The 24,063-nt window shown below is 42.2% G+C and overlaps 1 protein-coding gene across 1 annotated transcript in view; it reads left to right on the top strand.

Moving 5' to 3' along the window:
* Nucleotides 1-23,228, top strand: part of bean1 (brain expressed, associated with NEDD4, 1) — an 89,409-nt gene extending 66,181 nt beyond the window's left edge. The window contains exon 6 of the mRNA XM_067437910.1: nt 22,300-23,228. Within this exon, the coding sequence (XP_067294011.1) occupies nt 22,300-22,669 (370 nt within the window). The 3' untranslated portion in view covers nt 22,670-23,228. The remainder of the gene's footprint in view (nt 1-22,299) is intronic.
* The last annotated feature ends 835 nt before the right edge of the window (nt 23,229-24,063 follow it).

Genomic DNA, 24,063 nt, shown 5'->3' with positions numbered 1-24,063 from the left:
TCAATAACAAAATAAACACAACAAAAATGACAGCGTGACATGGCAGCAGTTAAGAAAACTGATTATAGCATTGTGGATAGGTTTGCACAAGCTCTGCAATTCAATGTTAGCCTAGAAATCTAGACGCACCCTAGCAGCAGCAAATTTAATTTGCCCGTGTCGTTAAAGTGTCGTCTAGGAACTCTCAATACACGTCTGAGCTGTATTCCTCAGAATCTGGACGGCCCAATCACATCATGTATAGAGTCAGCAAGCGGGGCCATAATGACGACGGCCGAGTTGCGTTTGCGTGCTTCTAGTAAACACAGAAACTGGCGAACGGCGGCGGTCTTTCGAATCAGCTTTGACCGCGATCCTGGAAGTCTTGGAGTTAAGCTTTTCTCTGAGAAAAGAACAAAGAACGGCACTGAAGTCATTCTTAAAAAGGGAAGATGTGTTCGGAGTTTAGCCGACCGGATACGGCGATTGATTAATCTATCAGCGAGCTCCGCTTCACCTTCGTTGCTCTGGTTGGTGTAGCGCTATCCTATCGCGTGCAGAGGGCGTTTGAAAGACAACCGTTTATCCCGCCCCTCGGATTGAGCCCTGTCAATGGTGAGTTTCCAGACCAAACATCTTGATGTGGGTCTGGCTTGTCAGGCTAATTCAATGTCATAATGTCGACAAATTAAATTCGAAATTATACTTATGATAGTTTGATTATAAAGTATATTTAAGACTGTGGAAATAATTATTTTTCTATGCCTGACACATTTACAATACAGTACAGAATGGCTCTTTTGGCATCATCCTGTGCATTGCATAAGCATTCGGTTCATGCGTCATAGAATGGAAGAGAGACCCTCGAGAGTGCATGTAAACGTCACATCCTTTTGATTTACCTGGTAAAAATGTCCTGAGTCCTTCACATAAAAATGAAAGGCTTTCATAGACAATCTAGTAAGCAGTAAGTCAGGTCTTTATTTTATTTTTATTTTTTTTATTTTTTTGTGTCATTACAATTTGTTAACACATTAGCAATAAAAAAGCAATTAATACGTGAACATTTTTACAAATAGCCCAGTTTATAGAATTTTGTAGTTTTTTTTATATATATTTAATATAATTTTATATACAAATTTATTTGAAAGATTGGATGTGGAATGATACTATAAACCAGACCTCTGCAGGTGTTTTTCATCATGTTCTCTTGGGAAGTGTGAACTGTCTGCATTAAACCAAGGTGGAAAAACAACTGATGCTCATATTTGTTCCTGAGAGAACAATAGTGTGTTTAAAAAAACATTAAAGAAAACACAGGCTGTTCATTATTTTAGGATCTGGATAGATGAGATGAGAGACACTGTCATGACTGGGCTGTGACATTTGCATAGCCTGATTAATGAATTATTGTCAGTTGAGATAGTACCTCAGTATGTGTGTGTGGAGGAGTCCCTGAGGAGCTGGGTTCCTAAACAGGGGAAGTAGGGTGTGGTGCAAAACATTTCTCACCTTGTAGGCCTTTTCTGAAGAGAGCAAACAGCTTTATGTAACGCAAAAGAATATAGATAGCTCATAGAGACCTCTGCGCTACACCTTCTTATCATTCAGAAAAAGCCAAATTAGTTTTCATACATTCCCTGTAATTTATCGCAGAGCAGGCTTCGACATTTGGAATGTGCTTTTATCTTGATAGCACCTCACACACACTCCTGCACATGGAGCATTCTCTATCAGAGTTATTATTTATGTATGAGGAGTAGGGGAACACACCGCTGAGGGTAACCAGGGTAACAACAGATGTCTTATTCATATTGATTATAGGTTACACAGCAGGTGTTGTGAACCTTTAAATGAGCACAACTGTATCAGGCTATAAAGTAGAGGTCTACATGGAAATTAAAGTTGAAGCTTGAACCTTGTCTATAAATGAACTTTTTAGACCTGACCCGACCTGTCAAAATCAATTTGTCTTTCTAATTCCTTTTTTAAAATTCTATTTTCTAAATGCTTGTTTTGATCTTATCCATGCATAAGTTTCAACTTTTGGGCCCCATCATTTTTCATTGAAAACATCACAGCTCGATCTTTCAATTCACATTTATTTTTATAGTGCGTTTTACAATACATTGTTTCAAAGCAGCTTTACTGAAAGGTCATTGCTGTGTCTACATTAGTATTTAGAGTAATCTGTCATCAGAGCTGACTGTGTCAAGTTATGCATTTCAGAAATGTACATATACAAATCACACAGTTAACTAACAATGTATTAATTTAAGGCAGAAACAGTGAGCTTATTGAAGTAATGGATAAATGTTGTTAAGGGGGGGGGGGGGTGAAACACTCAGTTTCAGTCAATCTCATGTCAATCTTGAGTACCTATAGAGTAGTATTGCATCCTTCATATCTCTGAAAAGTCTTTAGTTTTATTATATTTATAAAATAAATATAGGCTGTACAGAGTCTTTCCGGAAAAAAAAACGAGCGCCTGGAGGCGTATCGTGTGGGCGGAGCTAAAGAATGACGATCGTGAACAAAGCGGTGACGTCCTCAAGCGTGGAGAAACCCATGGCTATCTCAGCTAATACAGATAATGATCCAGAATCAAATCTGAGGCAGAAATAAATTGAACAGGAGAAACAGCAACAGCAGGACGTCCGTCTCTGTGGTATGTACTGTATTTAGTGGCCTGTCAACATTTGTGTGTCTTTACTCACAGTTTATGAGGACATGATTCGGTTTATGGACTATTGTATGCGACTAACGTTAGACCTTAGCAAGCAAAACGGTTTTGCACGTCAGCCTAGTGTAACATTATACAGAGAACAGCAATGGAGTAACCGTTAGCGCATTTGAATGACGAAGCACGCGATCGTGTCGTTTACTGATGTTTAGTCGCGCGACGGTAGCCAATAGCAGAGACAGTTGAAGCCGTTTTACTCACCAGCTGCTTCCAAAGCAGGACCGAACCTTTATCGCTGGGACCGCTCCGTCAAAAACGCACTTCTTTGGTATGATTTGGTGAAGTTCTGTGTCAGCAGTGGCGTGGAAATGCGACTGAAGCGATGTTATAAAGCTTCCCGTCATTTCTGCATTCAAATCGGTTCAAATGCAGCGCTGCCTTCCCGGAATGCTGTGCTGAAGCGTTGAAGTCCCTCGACGTCAACCCTAGGAATGAAGTGGAGCGCGGCGCGGACTATGACCGACATAAGTGTTCACGGACGACTGGATCTGCACCTGAGAGAGTGTTTACTCGCTAGCTCTAGTCACATGCGCGCGCACCCTACGGGGAGAAGAGTCCGTACGGCCCATACAAGGACCTTCCGTTCTATTAACGTCAAGTCGACTCATACTCAAAAAAAACTCTCTAAATCTTGTGAGAAACCGGAAGGAGTATTTTTGACACAGAAATACTCTATCAAACGTCCAACATTAGTTTTTGAAACTTTGTCTATGTTTAGGATGGGAATCCAAGTCTTTAACAGTGTAAAAAGCTCAGTATGCATGAAACAGCATTTCACCCCCCCTTTAACAAATGAATGGGATATATAACAATATGTGTACATCTTGATTCATACATTTCCCATGTTACGTTGATAAGCTCTCTCCCTGTATATATAAGCCTGTAGGGAATGAGACGTACATAATGTACCCTTGTTATTAAATATGGTTCTATATACTGCTGAGGATTAACACAGTACTGTTCAGGGATCGTGGTCCCTTTAAGTTTGTCTGATGCGTGTTGACATTTTTGACGTTGGTTAACACCCACTTGAGGAAGTGTTGTTTTGTTATGTTTTTTGGTGATTAAACGAGACACTCATGTGCTCAACTTGAGAAGTTGTCGCTTATTATTCACAGCAATTTCTACACTGGTGACCCCGATTTTTGTCTGCTGGACGTATCCAGAGAAACGACACTACCATGACCGTGAACGTCGTTACTCTTAAACTCCCCGAATTCTGGGAAACGTCAGCTTCGGCATGGTTCGCTCAGACCGAAGCGCAATTCGCGTTGCGTGAGATCACCGCGGATACAACTAAATACTACTATGTCACTTCTCGGAAATACAACATCATCCAGAGTGGTGAGCCTTCTTACAAATCCTCCAGCAACTGACAAGTATGCAGCACTCAAAGCCCACTTATTGAAACATTTGAACTGTCAGACGCTGAGAGAGCCAACAGGCTTTTCTCCCTTCAAGGACTGGGTGACAGCAAACCGTCCGAGCTCATGAATCGTATGCTGGATCTTTTAGGTGAGCACAGACCCGATTTTCTTTTCACCCATCTTTTTCTGCAGCAGCTGCCTTCCCAAATGAGAACTGCTCTAGCTAACAACACAATTATTGAGTGTCGGAAATTAGCTGAGGAGGCTGATAAGTTTTTCCTGGCGAGTCAGGGACATTGTGAGTCCACATTTTTTCCTGCGCACATCGCTTCAGCGAGATGAGTCCACACTTATTGCTGCCACAATTCCTCATCGACAACAGTTTTCTTGCTCTCAGCAAACGTCAGGCTTATGTTTCAATCATGCGAAGTTCGGAACCAAGGCCAACAAATGTCGCCCACCATGCAGTTTCGGCGGATCGGGAAATTACGTTTTCTTTGTGACACGGGAGCACAGAGGAGCGTCCTGCCTGCATCCCGTTTAGACATGGTGACTGACAGGCCCTTTGGAAGCTGCCAATGGTAGCCTGATCTGCACATATAGCACAAGTTACATCGAATGGTGGATGCTGGAAGGCCGACATTTCACTGCTTTTGTGGACCACAAACTGCTGACTTTCGCTATGGCCAAGGTGGCAGAGCCATGGTCCGCTCGCCAGCAGCGCCATCTTTCCTACATTTCCGAGTTCACCACAGACTTGCAGCATGTTGCCGGCAAGAACAATTGTGTGGCAGACTGCCTATCAGGTGCTGTGGCAGGGGCAGTCCATCTCTGTTTGGATTATAACAGCATGGCGATGACTCAGACCACAGACCCAGGTGTACAACTCCTCAGCAATGGGGCTGCAGATCGAGGAAGTGTTTTTTTGGTGATATTGGCACCACGCTCCTGTGTGACGTCTCCACAGGTAGTCCGCAGCCGATCGTCCCCTCGGGATGGAGTCGACAAGTTTTGATGCCATCCATGGTCTCTCCCACCCAGGTTCGAAAGCATCACAGAGACTGGTTGCAGCAAAGAGTGTTTGGCACGGCCTTAAGAAGGATGTTAGAAACTGGACTAACACTTGTGTTGAGTGCCAACGGGCCAAAGTACACAGTCACACTAAAGCCCCGTTAGAGTCGTTTCCAGTTCCAGAAAGACGTTTTTACCACGTAAATGTAGACCTGGTCGGTCCTTTGCCCTCATCTCATGGTTTCACACACCTGTTAACTATGGTGGCTAGGACCACCCACTGGCCTGAGGCTGTGCCATAGACGTCAGTGGCGTCAATCGACATGACACGTGCATTCATTGGCACCTGGGTTGCACGTTTCGGCACGCCTTCAGGCATTTCCTCTGACTGAAGTTCACGTCTGATCTTTGGCATGCTGTCGCTCAGAGCCTGGGAGCTAAACTCCACCACACTACCACGTATCACCCGCAGGCTAACGGACTGTGTGAACGCTTTCATAGGTCGATGAAGGCTGCTCTGCATGCCAGCCTCAAAGATAGTAACTGGGTCGGCAAGCTTCTGTGGGTGATGCTAGGCATCAGGACTGCGCCTAAAGAGGACCTTTATTCCTTATCTGCTGAGCTTGTTTATGGACAGCCGCTGCGGGTGCCAGGGGATTTTGTTCCTAGCACCACAGTTCCTTGGTCTGCTACCCTACAGCGGTCTACTTTACTGGACAAGGCAAGGCTTTTCTCACCCGTCCCTACTTCTCGGCATGGCCTTCCTCAGTTACACATTCCTGCTGGACTTCAGGCAGCTGGCTATGTTTTCATTAGCCATGATGCTCACAGGGGTCCGCTAAACCCACCATACGAGGGCCCATTCTGGGTTCTGGAGACTGGGAACAAACATTTTGTGGTGGACAGGGGAGGTAAACCGGAGAGACTCGGACAGGCCTATTGATCTGGCTCAACAACCTCGACGTGGACGGCCTCCTGTTTTACCTCAGCCCCTTGTTTTCCCCCCTCCTAAGCTCCTCACACCCTATGCCCCACCTCCGGATGCAGAAGGGTGCTCCTGACCCCCGGTACAGCGCAGCCGTTGCGGCTGGTTGATACGCCCACCTCCCTGTTGACTTTCTGTTTGTTTTTTTCTTATGTTGAATTCTGGGGGGACGTGTGTAGTGAATGAGACGTACATAATTGACCCTTGTTATTAAATATGGTTCTTTTTTTTTTTTTTTTTTTTTTTTTTGCCATCTATATATTTTTATTTTTTTATTTTTTTTTTTTTATTGACATACAGACATACAAACCACAATAGTGCAGTAATTGACAATCGAGTAATTACATAGTTCTAGAAGTGAAATAAAAGTGTGTTAATGTATAAGGTGTGTGTGGGTGAGTGTAGGTGTGGGTGTGTATTCAAAAGCAAAATTACACATTTATTATTTATTATATTATCACTACCACTTATCATCATCATACCATCATCATCATCATCATTGTAATAATCAGTGTCCCTTTTTTTATTTTATTTTTTATTTTCCTATGTAATATTTATCATTGTCACCACTTTCAATGGGTCAATAAGTTTCACATAGTATAATAATAATATAAGATAATCCTCCCCCCACATCTTTTCAGTCCCTATACTTTTTATTTTATTTTTTATTTTATTTTTATGTTGTGTGTAGTGTCTAAGGTGCATTAAAAGAAGGGGGACATTGTGCGAGTGTCTCAACTTAGGACAGAGATGCTGTCCTAGAGAAACCATTTCTCGCCTGTCCTACCTGCCTTAGTGTTTATGAGGTTTTCCAATTTAAATATACATACAAACACACATTTCTCTTCTACATTGTGGTGCATTAAAAACACATGAAAAGATTAGGGGGAAAATTAGAAATAATCAATCGATTTTACTATAGTAGTAGTGGTGACAATGAAAACCAGGTTTGAAATTCCAAAACAGCAATAATAATAGTTGATGATAATGATGATGATGATGATGATGATGATGACGACAATGATGAAAGCAAAGACAACAATGGAAACAGCAACAATAATAAAAATAATAATAATAAATAATAGCAATCATAACAATTAAATATGGTTCTATATACTGCTGAGGATTAACACAGTACTGTTCAGGGATCGTGGTCCCTTTAAGTTTGTCTGATGTGTGTTGACGTTTTTGACGATGGTTAACACCCACTTGAGGAAGTGTTGTTTTATGTTTTTTGGTGATTAAACGAGACACTTGTCTGCTCAACGTGAGAAGTTGTCGCTTGTTATTCACAGCAATTTCCACAAGCCCTCATTTCTTTGTTTAGCATTGTCAGTTTCCAATGTGTACTCTTATAGTACTCAAGACCATTCTTTCTTCTTTTTTTTGTCTCAGTCTCCGACTAAAAGGACCCAGGATTTTATTATATTTATTTTATAAAAACGTTCAGTAAACAATAGGTTAAAATTAAGTGACAATCCATTGCAGAACTAGGACACACTTTATATTAGGTGGACTTAAGTACTATGTACTAACATTTTAATTAATAATTTGATACAATGCACTTATTGTGTACATGTTTTTACATGGTACTTATATTTAAAAAAAATACCTGCATGTAATTACGTCTACAATTAATTTCTGTAGTTACATTTGTAATTACACCTATGGCACTTCCCTTAAACCTAACCCTACCCTTAAACTTAACCACACCACCACACCTGTCCTTAACTCTACCCATATCCTACCTCAATAACAGCAAGGGTGTTTTGCAATACAATTTGAACACATTAAGTACATTTTTTGATGTAAGTACATAGTACTTAAGGCCACCTAATATAAAGTGAGGCCCAGAACGGAATGAATCTTGCTTCGAACAAATCGAAGACCCATCATGTCACCACCACTGTGACTTTTGTTGATGCTTCTCAATAGGTAATAGGTCAAATATTAACGGGTCTGGGAGGGTGCGGATTTAATTTTGATATTATCACGGGTGACGGGTCGGAGCTGGTGCTGAACTTTGCGTGTACGGGCGGGGGTGGGCCTCCAAATATAGACCCATGCAGGACTCAGTGTCACCCCAGTGTTTGTTGCCATGGTTTCAAATTTAGTTAAACACCTGGGTAAGTTCTTTCTTAAAGTGGAAAGTAAATCCAACACAAGAGGCTTGGTAACTACTAGAAAGTTTGTAACTAGTTCTGTACTTTATTTCAATGCACCATTTGTTTTCAAGGCAGAACGCATCTAGTAGCTCATAAGCTCGCCATAAAATAATAAAGCACATGAAGCACCTTTGTTAACCAGTATCAGAATGAACCCAAAACATCCAAATCTCAAAAATGTTATCCTGTTACAGTTCACCACTTTTAATGTAAATGAAATTGCCCTTGTTGTAACAACTGTGGCCTGTATGTTAATGAAGTTGTGACACTTCATTGTCTAAGATAGTTCTCTGTGTCCCACACCCATTCCCATTCTACTAATTGATGACCATTTGCTCAGGATGTGATCAACCCAAATGGTGCATAAGCAGTATAACTTGCATTTCTTCTTCTTTATGATAATTAAGCCATTTTGGGGAGGAGCTCATTCTAAAATATACTTTGAAGTGGAATCTGAGTCGAGGCAGACTACAATTTCTTACAGTATCCTTATGTATTTAGTTATGTAGAGTTACACTTCAACCAGGTTTAATGGTGCAATAAAAAATATGTATGCTTAAAGTGCCTCTATTATAGCCTAGAAATCTAGACGCACCCTAGCGGCAGCAAATTTAATTTGCCCGCAAGTGTCATCTAGGAACTCTCAATACCCTTCTGAGCAGTATTCCTCACAATCTGGACGGCCCAATCACGTTGTGTATAGAGTTGGTGGGCGGGGCCATAATGACGACAGCCGAATTGCGTTTGCGTGCTTCTAGTAAACACAGAAACTGGCTATAAATATGATTAAAGTGTGATATTTAAATTACACAAATCAATGAAAGCATGCAGCTCTGAAAGCACAAGCGCTGCTCATCACAAACACACACACACACACACACACACACACGTTACAGCTTCTGAGGTTTGTTGCGCCTAGCATTGAGAACATTTTAATGGTGTATTTCGAAGATATTATCAAGTATATAAAGTCTCATTAAATATTTCACACACATCACAATGACGGTGATCCATGTGCAAAGCTGCTAACTCCATCGCATTCGTGAGTTGCTTGTATCTCCTCAGCTGACGTGTGAACTGCCGCAAATGAAACTTAAATGTTCAGCGACGCATCCTGAAGCTCTACACACCTTTGTCTTTATTTAAAAATAGCGAGACTAAATTATATTACCAGTGCTGATGCCGCTCTCTCTCGCATTGCGGTCTTTGACCTTGACATGAGCTGAAACTGAAAGTTTAAGAACGACACGCATTTATTGCGTTTTACCGTGAAATGAGAGTTCTGCGTCTTTATTCAAATCAACACATTATGATTTCTCTCATCCACACGCAATTTTTGGGATGTTTACCCACCTGAACCGTGGATATAACCGCAATCCGCGCATACTCCGAGTCCTTACACAAAAAAAATGTCTTTCTGCAACCTCCGTATGTAGTTAAATGGACTAAACGAAGCGTCAAGGAGGATGATTTTGCCTCAAGGATTTTTTTAATTCGATTAACTCGAGTTACTCGATGAATCGTTTCAGCCCTACTGTAAACCATTGTCTATTAATGCAGATTGTCTGTTATTCTTACTAGTTTGAGTAAAGAAAAATTATGGAGCAAGAATTGTTTTGCCTTTCAGCTAACATCAGCTAACCTATGTGCTGTTATTGATACAGTTCCCGAATGTGCACTGCAACAAATTAGAAACACACACACACGGGTTTGTTGATGGATGCACAGTTATTAATGCTGAATGTGATTGATTCAGACACATGCTGGGACTGATGTAAATTTGTTTAAAATTGAACATTAGGAAGCCTCCGGACAGAGCTGGAGTTCAGTTACGGTAATGGGCGTTTGTTTCCAAAATATGCGCTGTACGCGGTAGACCAATCACAACAGACTAAACAGGGATGGATTTAGAGAGACTGATTCACCCGTTGAGCCGTTTGAGAATCATTGAACATTGTGGTGAGTGTACATTGTATATTATAAGAAAATAAAACTTTTTTCTTTACCTTTGATGCATGTAAACCTGTTAGGAAACTTTTAAATAGCATAATATGGGCTAATAGCATAATATGTGGCTATAAGTCTGTAGTATCTTGTTCTTCCTGTGTCTCGCTCTTCATTAGATTAAGCTACACGGCAGAATGCAGAATTGGGTGAATAACACATTACACAGTGGCCTCATTTATCTAAGTATATATTAAAGTGGACTGAACTGGACTCAGAATGCTGCACTGCAGAGGAAGTTGCTGTTTGACTTTGAATATGTCTGAAAATCAATCACATAATGTAATGCAAAGTAAGGTACAACCTAATGAAAAGACTGCATAACGCATTTGTGTACTATCCAAGGAATGCAGTCATTGACCATCATTGCCAAGTTCAGTAGCGGTGTGTACTGAAGGGTGTAATCCTTAGACACGGTGGCACCACAGTATATCTGAGTCCAGTATTCTCAGAGACGTGTACCAGAGCATTGTGGGGTTATGAGCATTCAGTCAAGCTGTCAATATTGTTTGACCCGCTTAGGGGAGGCAGTGTAAAGTGTCCGGGCATGGGGTCCTGTTTGCTGTGGTTCCCACCTGTTGCAAAATGCGCTGACATCTGGATTGGTAAACTACATTGATCTGCATGTGTTTATGTGCGAGTTATCTTGCATTGTCACATTGGACTTGGGGGGAAAATAATTCTTAAAAAACATAGCCAATTTGACCAATTTAAATGTCAACCGTTGTTTTAAAGTTCATTTAATTTATCCCCAGACACTTTAGGTTTAGAAATATTAAAGCATTAAATACCACTCAAAATCTATAATTTAATATAATTTTAAATAATAAAAAATCATGTTTTGCTAAATAATTGTGACATGAAAAAAATCTAAATTCTGACAAAAAAAATCATGTAAAAATGTATAATTATGAAGACAAAATGTACACAAATAAAAATGTTGACTTGCATATGTAATTATAATTCTTCATTATTTATCATAGATTATGTATCTCAACTATAATTTCAACTTTGTCATAATTTTGACTTCATATCATAATTATATTCATATGAATCTTAATGTCATCCATATAAAGCAATAGATTCACTCAAATATTTTCACTTAAAGGGGTGATGAATTGAGAAATCAACTTTCTCTTGAGCTTTTGATATATAAAAGGTCATGGTATTATAAGAATATCCTGTAAGTTTCAGAGCTGAAAACTTCCTTGTTTGTCAAATAAAAGCTTTTATAGACACCATCCATCCATCCATCCATCATCTTCCGCTTATCCGGGGCCGGGTCGCGGGGGCAACAGTCTAAGCAGAGACGCCCAGACTTCCTTCTCTCTGGCCACTTCCTCCAGCTCCTCCGGGGGTACCCCGAGGCGTTCCCAGGCCAGCCTGGAGACATAATCCCTCCAGCGTGTCCTGGGTCTTCCCCGGGGCCTCCTCCCGGTGGGATGTGCCCGGAACACCTCCCTGGGAAGGCGTCCAGGAGGCATCCGAAATAGATGCCCGAGCCACCTCAGCTGGCTCCTCTCGATGTGAAGGAGCAACGGCTCTACTCTGAGCTCCTCCCGAGTGACCGAGCTTCTCACCCTATCTCTAAGGGAGCGCCCAGCCACCCTGCGGAGAAAGCTCATTTCAGCCGCCTGTATCCGGGATCTTGTCCTTTCGGTCATGACCCACAGCTCATGACCATAGGTGAGAGTAGGAACGTAGATTGACCGGTAAATCGAGAGCTTTGCCTTACGGCTCAGCTCCTTCTTCACCACAACAGACCGGTACATCGCCCGCATTACTGCAGATGATGCACCGATCCGTCTGTCAATCTCCCGTTCCATCCTTCCCTCACTCGTGAACAAGACCCCAAGATACTTAAACTCCTCCACTTGAGGCAAGAACTCTCCACCAACCTGAAGTGAGCAAGCTACCCTTTTCCGACTGAGAACCATGGCCTCGGACTTGGAGGTGCTGATTCTCATCCCCGCCGCTTCACACTCGGCTGCAAACCGTCCCAGTGCATGTTGAAGGTCCCGGTCTGAGGTTGCCAACACGACAACATCATCTGCAAAGAGCAGCGATGAAATCGCGTGGTCCCCAAACCGGACACTCTCCGGCCCTTGGCTGCGTCTAGAAATTCTGTCCATAAAAATTATGAACAGAACCGGTGACAAAGGGCAGCCCTGCCGGAGACCAACATGCACCGGGAACAAATTTGACCTACTGCCGGCAATGCGAACCAAGCTCCTGCTCTGGTTGTAAAGGGACCGTACTGCCCTAAGCAAGGGGCCCCGGACCCCATACTCCCAGAGCACCCCCCACAGGGTGCCACGGGGAACACAGTCGAATGCCTTCTCCAAATCCACAAAGCACATGTGGACCGGTTGGGCAAACTCCCATGAACCCTCCAGCACCCTGTGAAGGATATAGAGCTGGTCCAGCGTTCCACGACCGGGACGAAAACCACACTGCTCCTCCTGAATCCGAGGTTCCACTATCGGCCGAATTCTCCTCTCCAGTACCCTGGCATAGACTTTCCCAGGGAGGCTGAGGAGTGTGATCCCCCTGTAGTTGGAACACACTCTCCGGTCCCCCTTCTTGAAAAGAGGGACCACCACCCCGGTCTGCCAGTCCATAGGCACTGTCCCCAACCGCCACGCGATGCTGCAGAGGCGCGTCAGCCAAGACAGCCCCACAACATCCAGAGACTTAAGGTACTCAGGGCGAATCTCATCCACCCCCGGCGCCTTGCCACCGAGGAGCTTATTAACTACCTCGATGACTTCAGCCCGGGTGATGGACGAGTCCCCCTCCGAGCCCTCAGCCTCTGCTTCCTCAAAGGAAGACGTGTCGGTGGGATTGAGGAGATCCTCGAAGTATTCCTTCCACCGTTCAACAATATCCCCAGTTGAGGTCAGCAGCTGCCCATCTCCACTGTAGACAGTGTTGGTAGGGCACTGCTTCCCCCTCCTGAGGCGTCGAACGGTTTGCCAGAATCTCTTCGAGGCCAACCGATAGTCTTTCTCCATGGCCTCACCGAACTCCTCCCAGGCCCGAGTTTTTGCCTCCACAACCGCCCGGGCTGCCGTCCGCTTGGCCTGCCGGTACCTGTCCGCTGCCTCAGGAGCCCCACAAGCCAGCCAGGCCTGATAGGACTCCTTCTTCAGCTTGACGGCATTCCTTACTTCCGGTGTCCACCACCGGGTTCGGGGATTACCGCCTCGACAGGCACCGGAGACCTTACGGCCACAGCTCCGAGCGGCCGCGTCGACAATGGAGGTGGAGAACATGGTCCACTCGGACTCAATATCTCCAGACTCCCTCGGGATCTGGTCGAAGCTCTGCCGGAGGTGGGAGTTGAAGATCTCTCTGACAGGGGGTTCAGCCAAACGTTCCCAACAGACCCTCACAGTACGTTTGGGTCTGCCGAGTCTGTCCAGCTTCCTCCCCCACCATCGGATCCAACTCACCACCAGGTAGTGATCGGTTGACAGCTCCGCCCCTCTCTTCACCCGAGTGTCCAAGACATACGGCCGGAGGTCAGATGAGACGACCACAAAGTCGATCATCGACCTTCGGCCTAGGGTGTCCTGGTGCCAAGTGCACTGATGGACACCCTTATGCTTGAACATGGTGTTCGTTATGGACAAGCCATGGTTAGCACAGAAGTCCAATAACAGAACACCGCTCGGGTTCAGATCAGGGGGGCCGTTCCTCCCAATCACGCCCCTCCAGGTGTCTCTGTCACTGCCCACATGGGCGTTGAAGTCCCCCAGTAGGACGATGGAGTCTCCAGTCGGAGCACTTTCTAGCACCCCTCCCAGAGACCCCAAGAGGGCCGGGTACTCTGCACTGCCATTCGGGCCGTAGGCACAAATGACAGTGAGAAACCTATCCCCGACTCGAAGGCGCAGGGAAGCAACCCTCTCGCTCACCGGGGTGAACTCCAACACATGGCGACTGAGCTGGGGGGCTATAAGCAAACCCACTCCAGCCCGCCGCCTCTCACCATGGGCAACTCCAGAGTGGTAGAGAGTCCAGCCTCTCTCGAGAAGTGTGGTTCCAGAGCCTAAGCTGTGCGTGGAGGTGAGCCCGACTATTTCTAGTCGGTATCTCTCGACCTCCCGCACAAGCTCAGGCTCCTTCCCCGCCAACGAGGTGACATTCCACGTCCCTAGAGCCAGTTTCCGTGTCCAGAGATCGGGTCGTCGGGGGCCTCGCCTTCGACTGTCGCCCGATCCACTATGCACCGGCCCCTTATGATCCCTCCTGCAGGTGGTGAGCCCACAGGAGGGCGGCCCCACGTCGCTCTTTCGGGCTGAGCCCGGCCGGGCCCCATGGGGGAAGGCCCGGCCACCAGGCGCTCGCATACGAGCCCCAACCCCGGGCCTGGCTCCAGGGTGGGGCCCCGGCTGCGCCATGCCGGGCGACGTCTCGGCCCTTGTTTTTAATTTTTTCATAATGGGCTTTGTGAACTGCTCTTAGTCTGGCCCGTCACCAAGGACCTGTTTGCCTTGGGAGGCCCTACCAGGGGCATAAAGCCCCGGACAACATAGCTCCTAGGATCATTCAGGTACTCAAACCCCTCCACCACGATAAGGTGACAGTTCAAGTCCAGAAACAATGTCCAGAAAACGATCGTTTTTCGCATCTTGACGTCACTGACTAACGAAACATCGCCTCTACAGAATAATAAGCACGTGTAATTCAGTAGCCCCGCCCACCGACTCATGGATGTGTTCGGATCGCATTGCCAGCAGCAATAAACATGCCGGAGATAGCACGATATTGTGGAAGAACACAGTTGCTGCTAAGCTTCCTACTATCCTAATATTAGGAATGTGTGATACTACTTCATTTATTTTTAGTGAAATTCCAACTCACGTGGGGAAGACTGTGAATTTAACTGCAGAATCGTTTGTAAGCAAGTCCTGCTGGATTTGCAGACACAATGTTGTGCCTTCTGTATTGGATCTGACATGCAACACATTTATGTGACTAAAAGGGGTTTTTATATGTAATAGTAGTCCCCGAGCTGTGTTTTCCAGACAGGCTATAAAAACGTAAGCCAGTCGGCAGACCGGTGAATCTCAATTAGTGAAATATCACCTTTCTTGATCTAAGCATGCACGTGTGCGTGTGTGTTTCGCGCTTATATCCACCAATTGGGCGGGCCAAGTAATACAAAAATAATATTTCAATCAATTGCGGGTGGATGAGAAATAAATAATTGTGTTTGTTTGACAAAGAAGTTTATGAGCCCTGTGATTGAGAGCATCATTCCGGTTGCCATTTTCAAAACAATCCCTTATGTGAACTGACAGCTCATTAAATATGCTAATCTTATCCAATCCTAGCTGTGGGTGTTTACTTCCAAGTCTCCAGTGCTGCACGCCCATCAAAACCCAGCGTTCAGGAGAGAGTCTCAAAACCAGTGTAGAAAAGCTTATTAGTTAATTACTCATTATTAGTTCAGATGTTTTTGAAGTTAAAACCCACACGAATATCATTAGTTGACCTTCAGTCAACAATATAAATAAATAAAAAAGCGAGTTCATGACGCCTTTAAAAAAAACATTTATAGCATTATACATTTTCAGACAATAGTATGCTAAATTAATTATTTTAACCACTGATTCCTGGCATTTTTACTAGTATGTGCCATTTAAAAATAGTAACTTCAACTGTTTTATGTAACTCTAGGTCTCTGGGTATTACTATTATTATTATTATTATTATTTAGAATAATCATTATAAGATAAAACAAAATACTAGTGAATCCAAACAGGAGGGAGATCAATAATTCAGAATATATATGTTATATGTGTTGCCCCAGTAGCAAAAATAAAGAATGACCTTCAAGCATGAGAAATGTCATTCAGTTTTTCGTGTTCATGGTGGGGTTTGATTCATGGTATGAGAAGAGAAACAAAAGACAGAGAAACACTGACAGAAGAAGAGTGAGACTAGTTTGATTTTAGTCTGAACCACCTAAAAATAAAACAAATTTGGTGTTTACTTGCTCCCTCAATGGGTCCCAGTCATGTTTAGCCGTTTTCCCTGGTATCATCACCTCTTCCAGTTGAGCAGGTGGTGTGTTAATTAGCCCTCATCACCTCACTGAAGCCTGACGGAAAAGGAAAGGGAGCAGATCTCTGAATATTTGGAAACGAATCAATAGCTGCTGCTACTAATATTAGATCATTTTATTATATGAGCAACAATTGTAAAATCATCAGAAATAATCAATTCCCACCTATGGGAGCTTAATTTCACAAATGGTTCTGTGAGAGAGATCCAAAAGAGTTCTGTAAATAAAACCCATTTATATTTTGCAAATGAGCAGCCATAAAATATTTTTTGTATAATGTACCTCATGAAAATGTTTCAGCACCAAAATTAAAATGGCCGTAACAGTAAAGGTATAATTCTTAGTGATTTTTGTTTTTTAAAGAATCTTTATGTAGCACATTTTCTTACAACACCATACACACAGAGAAAGAGGTTGTTAGAATTGTACCTTTAGGGGTACAACAGCTTTTCTTGTCATCTTTGTACCTTTTTGTACTCCTAAAAGGTTCATATCAGTACCTTAGAGTAAAATGTACTTTAAAGCACTAGCGTTTCTATGATCAAGCTGTTGTACCCCTAAAAATACAATTCTACACCCTTTTTCCCTGTGTGGATAATGTGACCATAACTGTAGAACTACAAAAAGATAATTGAACTACATGTGTTGAGCCCAGGTTGTTCTGATAGTGGCCTTCAGCTCTTCTGCATTGTTGGATCTGGCATATCACATCTTCCTCTTCACAATACCCATAGATTTTCTAAGGGGTTATGGTCAGGTGAGTTTGCTGACCAGTTAAGAACAGGAAAACCATGGTCCTTAAACCAGGTACTGGTTGCTTTGGCACTGTGTGCAGGTTTCAAGTCCTGCTGTAAAATGAAATCTGCATCTCCATAAAGTTAGTCAGCAGCAGGAAGCATGAAGTGCTCTAAAACTTACTAGTATATGGCTGTGTTGACCTTGGACCTCAGAAAACCCAGTGGACCAACACCAGCAGATGAAATGGCACCCCAAACCATCACTGACTGTGGAAACTTTACACTGAACCTCAAGCAACATTGGATTGTGTGCCTCTCCTCTCTTCCTCCAGACTCTGGGACCCTGATTTCCAAAGGAAACTTTCATCAGAGAACATAACTTTGGACCACCCAGCAGTCCTTTTTGTCTTTAGCCCAGATGACATGCTTGTGATGCTGTGTGTTGTTTAAGAGTGGCTTGACACAAGGAATACGACAGCTGAAACCCATGTCTTGCATACGTCTGTGCGTAGTGGTTCTTGAAGCATTGACTCCAGCTGCAGTCCACTCTTTTGTGAATCTCCCCCACATTTTGAATGGGTTTTGTTTCACAATCCTCTCCAGGGTGCGGTTATCCCTATTGCTTGTACACTTTTTTCTACCACATCTTTTCCTTCCCTTTACCGCTCTATTAACGAGCTTCGACACAGAGCTCTGTGAACAGCCAGCCTCTTTTGCAATGACCTTTTGTGTCTTGCCCTCCTTTTGCAAGGTGTCAATGGTCGTCTTTTGGACAACTGTCAAGTCAGCAGTCTTCCCCATGATTGTGTAGCCTACAGAACTAGACTGAAAGACAATTTAAATACATTTGCAGGTGTTCTGAGTTAATTAGCTGATTAGAGTGTGGCGCCAGGTGTCTTCAAAATTGAACCTTTTCACAATATTCAAATTTTCTGAGATAATGAATTATAATAATAAAAATTAAAAGAAATAAACATTTGAAATATAGTGTGTAATGAATTCATCTAATGTACAAGTTTCACTTTTTGAATGGAATTGGTCAAATAAATCAACTTTTTGATGATATTCTAATTAATTTACAACTGTCCAAATTTAGGGGTCATGAACTGTGTGGGTTTTTTTAATTGTTTTAGGATGTTTCCTGTGGAGCACTTTTAATGTTAGAATGTTTTTTACATTAAAACAAATTTCAATTTATAAATAAAACACATTTTTTCCTTCTGCTCTAAACACGCTTTTAAACACGTTTTAAGGGGCGTGTCTACTGTTAGTTCAATGTAAACGCCCACTACTGTGACTCGCTAGCGTATTAGCATTTGAAATAGTATTACTTCCTCTTTTAGCTTGTTTTTCCAATTACAGTTCTCATGGTTAACTAATCGAGAAAGTGTTGCATTATAATTAGATCTATGACAATCGTGGCATGAAAAATTGCAACTCAGTTTCTGTACATTAACGAATGTGTTCATCTTCACTAACAGTGCAAACATGATATAGTTAAGGGTAGGGCTGGGGGATATGACGAAATATATCGTCTGGACGATAGAAAATGTCTATCGTTTTATATTAGGCTCTATCGCTTATGCCACGATAAGGCGTTTATGGCAGAGTTTTATGTCAAGATGCACCTCACGCCACGGCATGCCCATGCACGCTGCAATACATAAACAAACATGGAGGAAGACGGTAGTAGACGCGGTTCAGACCAGGGTAATTCTCAGAGTAATTATGCCAGAATAGTGGCATAAGCGCTCAAAACAAACTTCAGACACAGACGCTGCAACAGGCTTTTACGCGTGGCACACCATATAGCCATATATTGAAATATTTTAATGGCAGGTGTAGGGATGGCGAAAACTAAACATTTTCTTGACCGACCACCGAGCCTCATTAGCCGGTTGAAACCGGTTAACCGACTAGTTTAAAATATGCTGCGCTATTTGAAATAACAGCCGCGAGCCGCGCTCCCTCTGTCTCTCTCTCGCTCTCTCACTCACACACACACGCGATGCAGCCTCCCTTCCACTCACGTCACTTTTTTAAAATCCCCCACAGCGCGAAACACGAGTCCCGCAAACGCGCCGCAGAGGAGCTTGTTTGTAATCAGAGGACAAATGGCTCATTAGTTTCGAAATGGTTTGGGTACAAGGTGATCGCGTTGTAAATAAAGGCGTTTGTCTAGCGTTAGAAGCTCATTTGAATCATTGCCGCGGCTCATTTAAGAAAATGACAGCTCCGAAGAGACGCCGCTTTAGTTCGAGGTAGTGCTAACAATAATAAAGAAAGACGATCAACACCTTATGTGTTTCCACTGAAATGAAGATGTAATATATTTCCAAATGTAAGCCCATCTTAAGCGAAATGCACGCTTCATACTGTCGTCTGCTCTGGCTCTAACCTCGAGTGTTTACTTTTTGCAAACCTTGTGAGCGCGCAAACCCAAACGCTGTGACCTCGCGCCAAATGTTTTTATTGGTTTATTAAGTACAAACAGGCGAGTTATGAAAAATTGAGTGCGAGGGATATGTTCAATCACACAAAAAGATTTTGGAATGAGACGGCCACCTGTAGTAGCGTTTAGTCCACTGTCTATAATAGCCTAATTTAGAGATCACTTTTTTATTTATTTTAACCGACAACTTTGATCGGTTAACGTTGATACGGTCAGCCATCGGTCAAACGGTCATCGGTTAACATCCCTAGGCAGGTGTTAACTTTACCAACAGTCTTGCTTTAAAAAAAGGTTCTACATAAAATAAAAATGTAGTCCATACTACCTTTATTTGTTTTGTATATCATTTCAAACTGCATTTCCACATTGCAATTTTGTATAGACTATTCATAAACTGAATTAACAGAAAAATTGCTATATTGTTATGTATATCGTTATCGGGATATCAAATGAGCTATATCGGGATATGAAATTTTGGCCATATCGCCCAGCCCTAGTTAAGGGATGCTTTGAATAAAACGATATTCCCTGTTAAACACGTCACTGATAAACACTTGTTGTTTTATTGACAGCTGCAATTTCTTTATAGAATTTAATCACCGTTAAATGGCAGATTATTTTCATCCTAAGAGAAACAATGCAAGTTGATGTTTAGTTACTGGTTTGATTTACTGACACACAGACAAAGAACATTTGACTACATGAATCATCACATTTCAGATCAGGCATTAGAATGAACAGTTACTTAAATGTTGCATTACTGTCAAGCCCAGGCACTGCACAATATTTTGTAATCCTCAACGGCATGTTTATTGCTTGGTAGCTGGAATCGGCCTTTGTTACATGCACAAATCGGTGGGCGGGGCTAAACAGGCAATGAAGAAGTAGGTTGTTGTTCTTCTGCAGAGGCGGTGTTTCACCACATTCTGACGTCAAGTGTTGGGACATTCTGAGATTGAGCGTTTGCCGAGCCTGGTGTCTATAAAGCTTTTGACTAACAAGAAAGTTTTCAGCTCTGAAACTTACAGAATATTCTTATGCATTAGGGAAAGTTGATTTCTCAATTCATCACCCCTTTAAGTGAAGTTTTCTACTTTAATATTTTAAAAATGTGGTTTATTATTATGGCAAAGGGTGAATTTTCAGCATCATTACTCCAGTCTTCAGTGTCACACAATCTGTCGGAAATCTTTATAATATGATGAAGAAACATTTATTACTATTAATGTTTAATAAGTATTTTATACATATATTGAAATGCTTCTATTTTTTAAATCAAGATTCTTTAATGAATAGAAAGTTCATAACAAAATTTATTTGAAATAGAAATCTTTTGTAACATTATAAATGTATTTACTCTCATTTTTGATGAATTTGAATTTAATGCATTCTAGCGCAATAACAATTTTGTGTGTAGACAAAAGATGCAACCTTTGTGCCCACCACAATACCCCCACTCATGTGTAAGCCTGGGGTGGTGGCGTAAACCAATTCTAGCATCCCGTTTCCGCTCTCACTGACAGTCTGATATGGTTAACCATGCCGAGATCCAATTACCCTGCTGCTATTCGCTCTTGAGCTTTCTAGTGCCCTGCTCCAGCTGAGGTCAGAGGCAGATGACTGCTTTACTTCTACTGGAAGTGCCCATGACCCTGGTTAATATAGCTCACCTCACTCGCACACGCACACACACAACTCAAGCAAGCAAGTAGGCCATTTCGCTTCCTTTCTCTATCTTTTTGTTTGCTCTTCTCCTGGATGGACACATCATGCTTTGAACCTGATGTGCTTCACTTGAGCTTTGTTTGCTGTGTAGAAGGATATCGCAAAGACAAGACTTCCCATTTGTGTGATGGGAAGGAGTAAAAAGAGAGTTGAATGTCAGTAATACTTAGTGTGAGTCAAAAGGATCTTGCATTCAGACATTATAACATTATATTCTCATGTAAAAACAACCAAAAAAAACATTATATTATATGTAAAAATATGTCATAATCTGACAATGTAGTAAAATGTGGCTTGAAATTATTATTTTTCAACTTAAACAACTTCAAAGGGAAAATGTTTGCATTAATGTATTAGTGTATAATATTTTATTATATTAATTTGTATCATACACATTTTATTAGACTTAGTATGTACATTTTACATTTATATTATTTTTTAAACAGGCCTAGTCCCGAGAGGCTACAAGAGTGCACTGGGCTACACAGAAAACATAAAGATTTTTTTTTTTTCAACTAGAGCTTTTAAAGATAATGTGTTAAATATTAAATATGCCCAGCATAATGATCTTAATACACATATTGTTTAATTTATCGTTTTAGATTAATATGTCATTATTTGAATGTTATTTGTGTGCCATTGCCACTCCTGAGTCCAATATTATTTTCCCAAAAGCATGATAAAATAACCTGACCTATCATGATAAATCATGATCTTTATCACAATTTATTGTTCTATTGACAGCCCTAATTAACAATATTTTTTAAAGATTTCTTACATTTTATATGTATGGCATAATGTATGGCTTATGGCCAAAATGTGAAAATCCCAAGCTGTGTTAATACATTCCCTGCCCTCTAGTGGATAGAATAGGTAACCTACCAAGTTTACAGGATACTTTGTGGTTCCCTAAAGAAGGGATCCTGTGCAACTAAATCCTCCTATATTTAACAAACTTTGATATATTATATTAATAGGAAATGTATCAATTACGTATTGTTGAAATGTTATATGTGTATATAATCATATTTAATCAAAATGATCTTTTCTTTCAGTTACGATGAATGTGTGGGACAAGGGACGCAAATATACGTTCCTACGGACGATCCACCCCCCTACTCCCTCACAGACCCGTGCCGTGGGCAGCCAGCCTCACACTATCACAGAGAGATGGAGAATCTGCCCACCGGTGCTTCCTGGGTGTCAGCGAGCGGCTCTTCCCAATACCCAACCAGACTACGGGACTTCAGACTCCAGCCAATCGCCTCCATCTCTTTGTCAGCCTTGCCTTTGGAAGAGGCGCCCCCATACGAGGCAGTAGTGAGTGAACAAAACCAACCCCTTCCACTGATGCCCCTGGATCTGCTCAAACACCCCACGGCGGACAGCAGTCCTCAGGACAGCGTTTCCCACAGGATCCTGTAATCCTGACCTCTCCAGCACACTCATGCGTCACCCGTACCAAACCAGCTATGAGAGGAACTCCTTTGTCTGGCTGAGGTCTCTCTGAGTCAAGAGCTGAAACGGACTCCTGCAGAAGCCCGCAATTACCTCTCACTTCACCTGACACAGACACTGCACCTCCTGTTTATCAGACAAATGAGAGCACAGGGCTATCGACCACTTTTTCCGTGCGTCGCCTCACCTTGTCTTTTGCTTATGGTGTAATTATATGTCAACGTGCGTCTTCTCTCACTGGTAGACTTATGGATGATTTCAACCTCACGAGCACCACAGCAAATTTCAGCGCCCTTTTGGGTGCCCTGACGTTAAAAGGAGAAGAAAGCCTCTCAATAAACATCACCTGGAGAAATTTACATAGGGATAGAAATGTACCTTTCTTTTTAGTGTGAAAATCTGAGCGCATTCTTGCATGAGTGACTATTTCCACATGACTATCTGTTACAACCTATTCTTTCTCTCTCTCTCTCTCTCTCTCTCTCTCTCTCTCTCTCTCTCTCTCTCTCTCTCTCTCTCTCTCTCTCTCTCTCAAATTTAGGGTTGGTTTTAACTATTTACGTTTTGTATTCTAAAAAGTTTTTTTTTTAAGATAACATTTTGTAAATTTCATAGATTAACTAGCAAATATAAGAAATTACCTTTAAAGCAATTTGAATGTCATCAAAAATTTATTAGGCTTTTAATCCATTTTTCTTTTTTTTCCTCACCATTTCTTTGCTCTTTACATCGGTGGTTCTCAACCAGAGGGTAACTTCCAGCCCCAAAAGTCTTAAACATATTTATATTAACATAATATTCATTAGAATACTGGGGGGTGGGGGGGGGGGGAGACTAAAAATAAGACGTACAACATTAAGCTATGTTTCCATCCAAAGTTGCGAACGTAACTTATGCGCAAGATTGCAATATTACAAAACATTTACGAATTAGGCACCGTTTCCATTCAGTGAGTTGAAGAGAACATAATCTTCTCTTCCTGATAAATTACCGCTAAATATGTTTGGGAACGCAGTCATGGAAGACAGTTCTGGGAAGGAAATATACAGAGCATCTCTGACAACAGACTTCTGAATGACCAAAACAGCACTCGGATGCTTTACAAACAAGGTATTTTTTCCGCTGGTTACAGCTGTTACATCGCAAAAGTCACATTATTTATTTATTTACTTATGCACATCAATAAAATTGTTTTGGTTAAATGCATTTCCATTGTAGTTTATGCGCATATTTCCTTATCAGATGTATCCGATTCAAATGAGCGCATATGTTTTTTATGCACACTTTTTGAATTGATTTGCATCTTGGCGTTTTCATTCCACATGATTTGATGCGATATCATATTATGCGACGGAAACATA

This window comes from Pseudorasbora parva, chromosome 1, assembly GCF_024679245.1.
Source record: "Pseudorasbora parva isolate DD20220531a chromosome 1, ASM2467924v1, whole genome shotgun sequence".
NCBI lineage: Eukaryota > Metazoa > Chordata > Actinopteri > Cypriniformes > Gobionidae > Pseudorasbora > Pseudorasbora parva.
The sequence above is the reverse complement of the archived record's forward strand: the minus strand, read 5'-3'. Positions and strand labels throughout refer to the sequence as shown.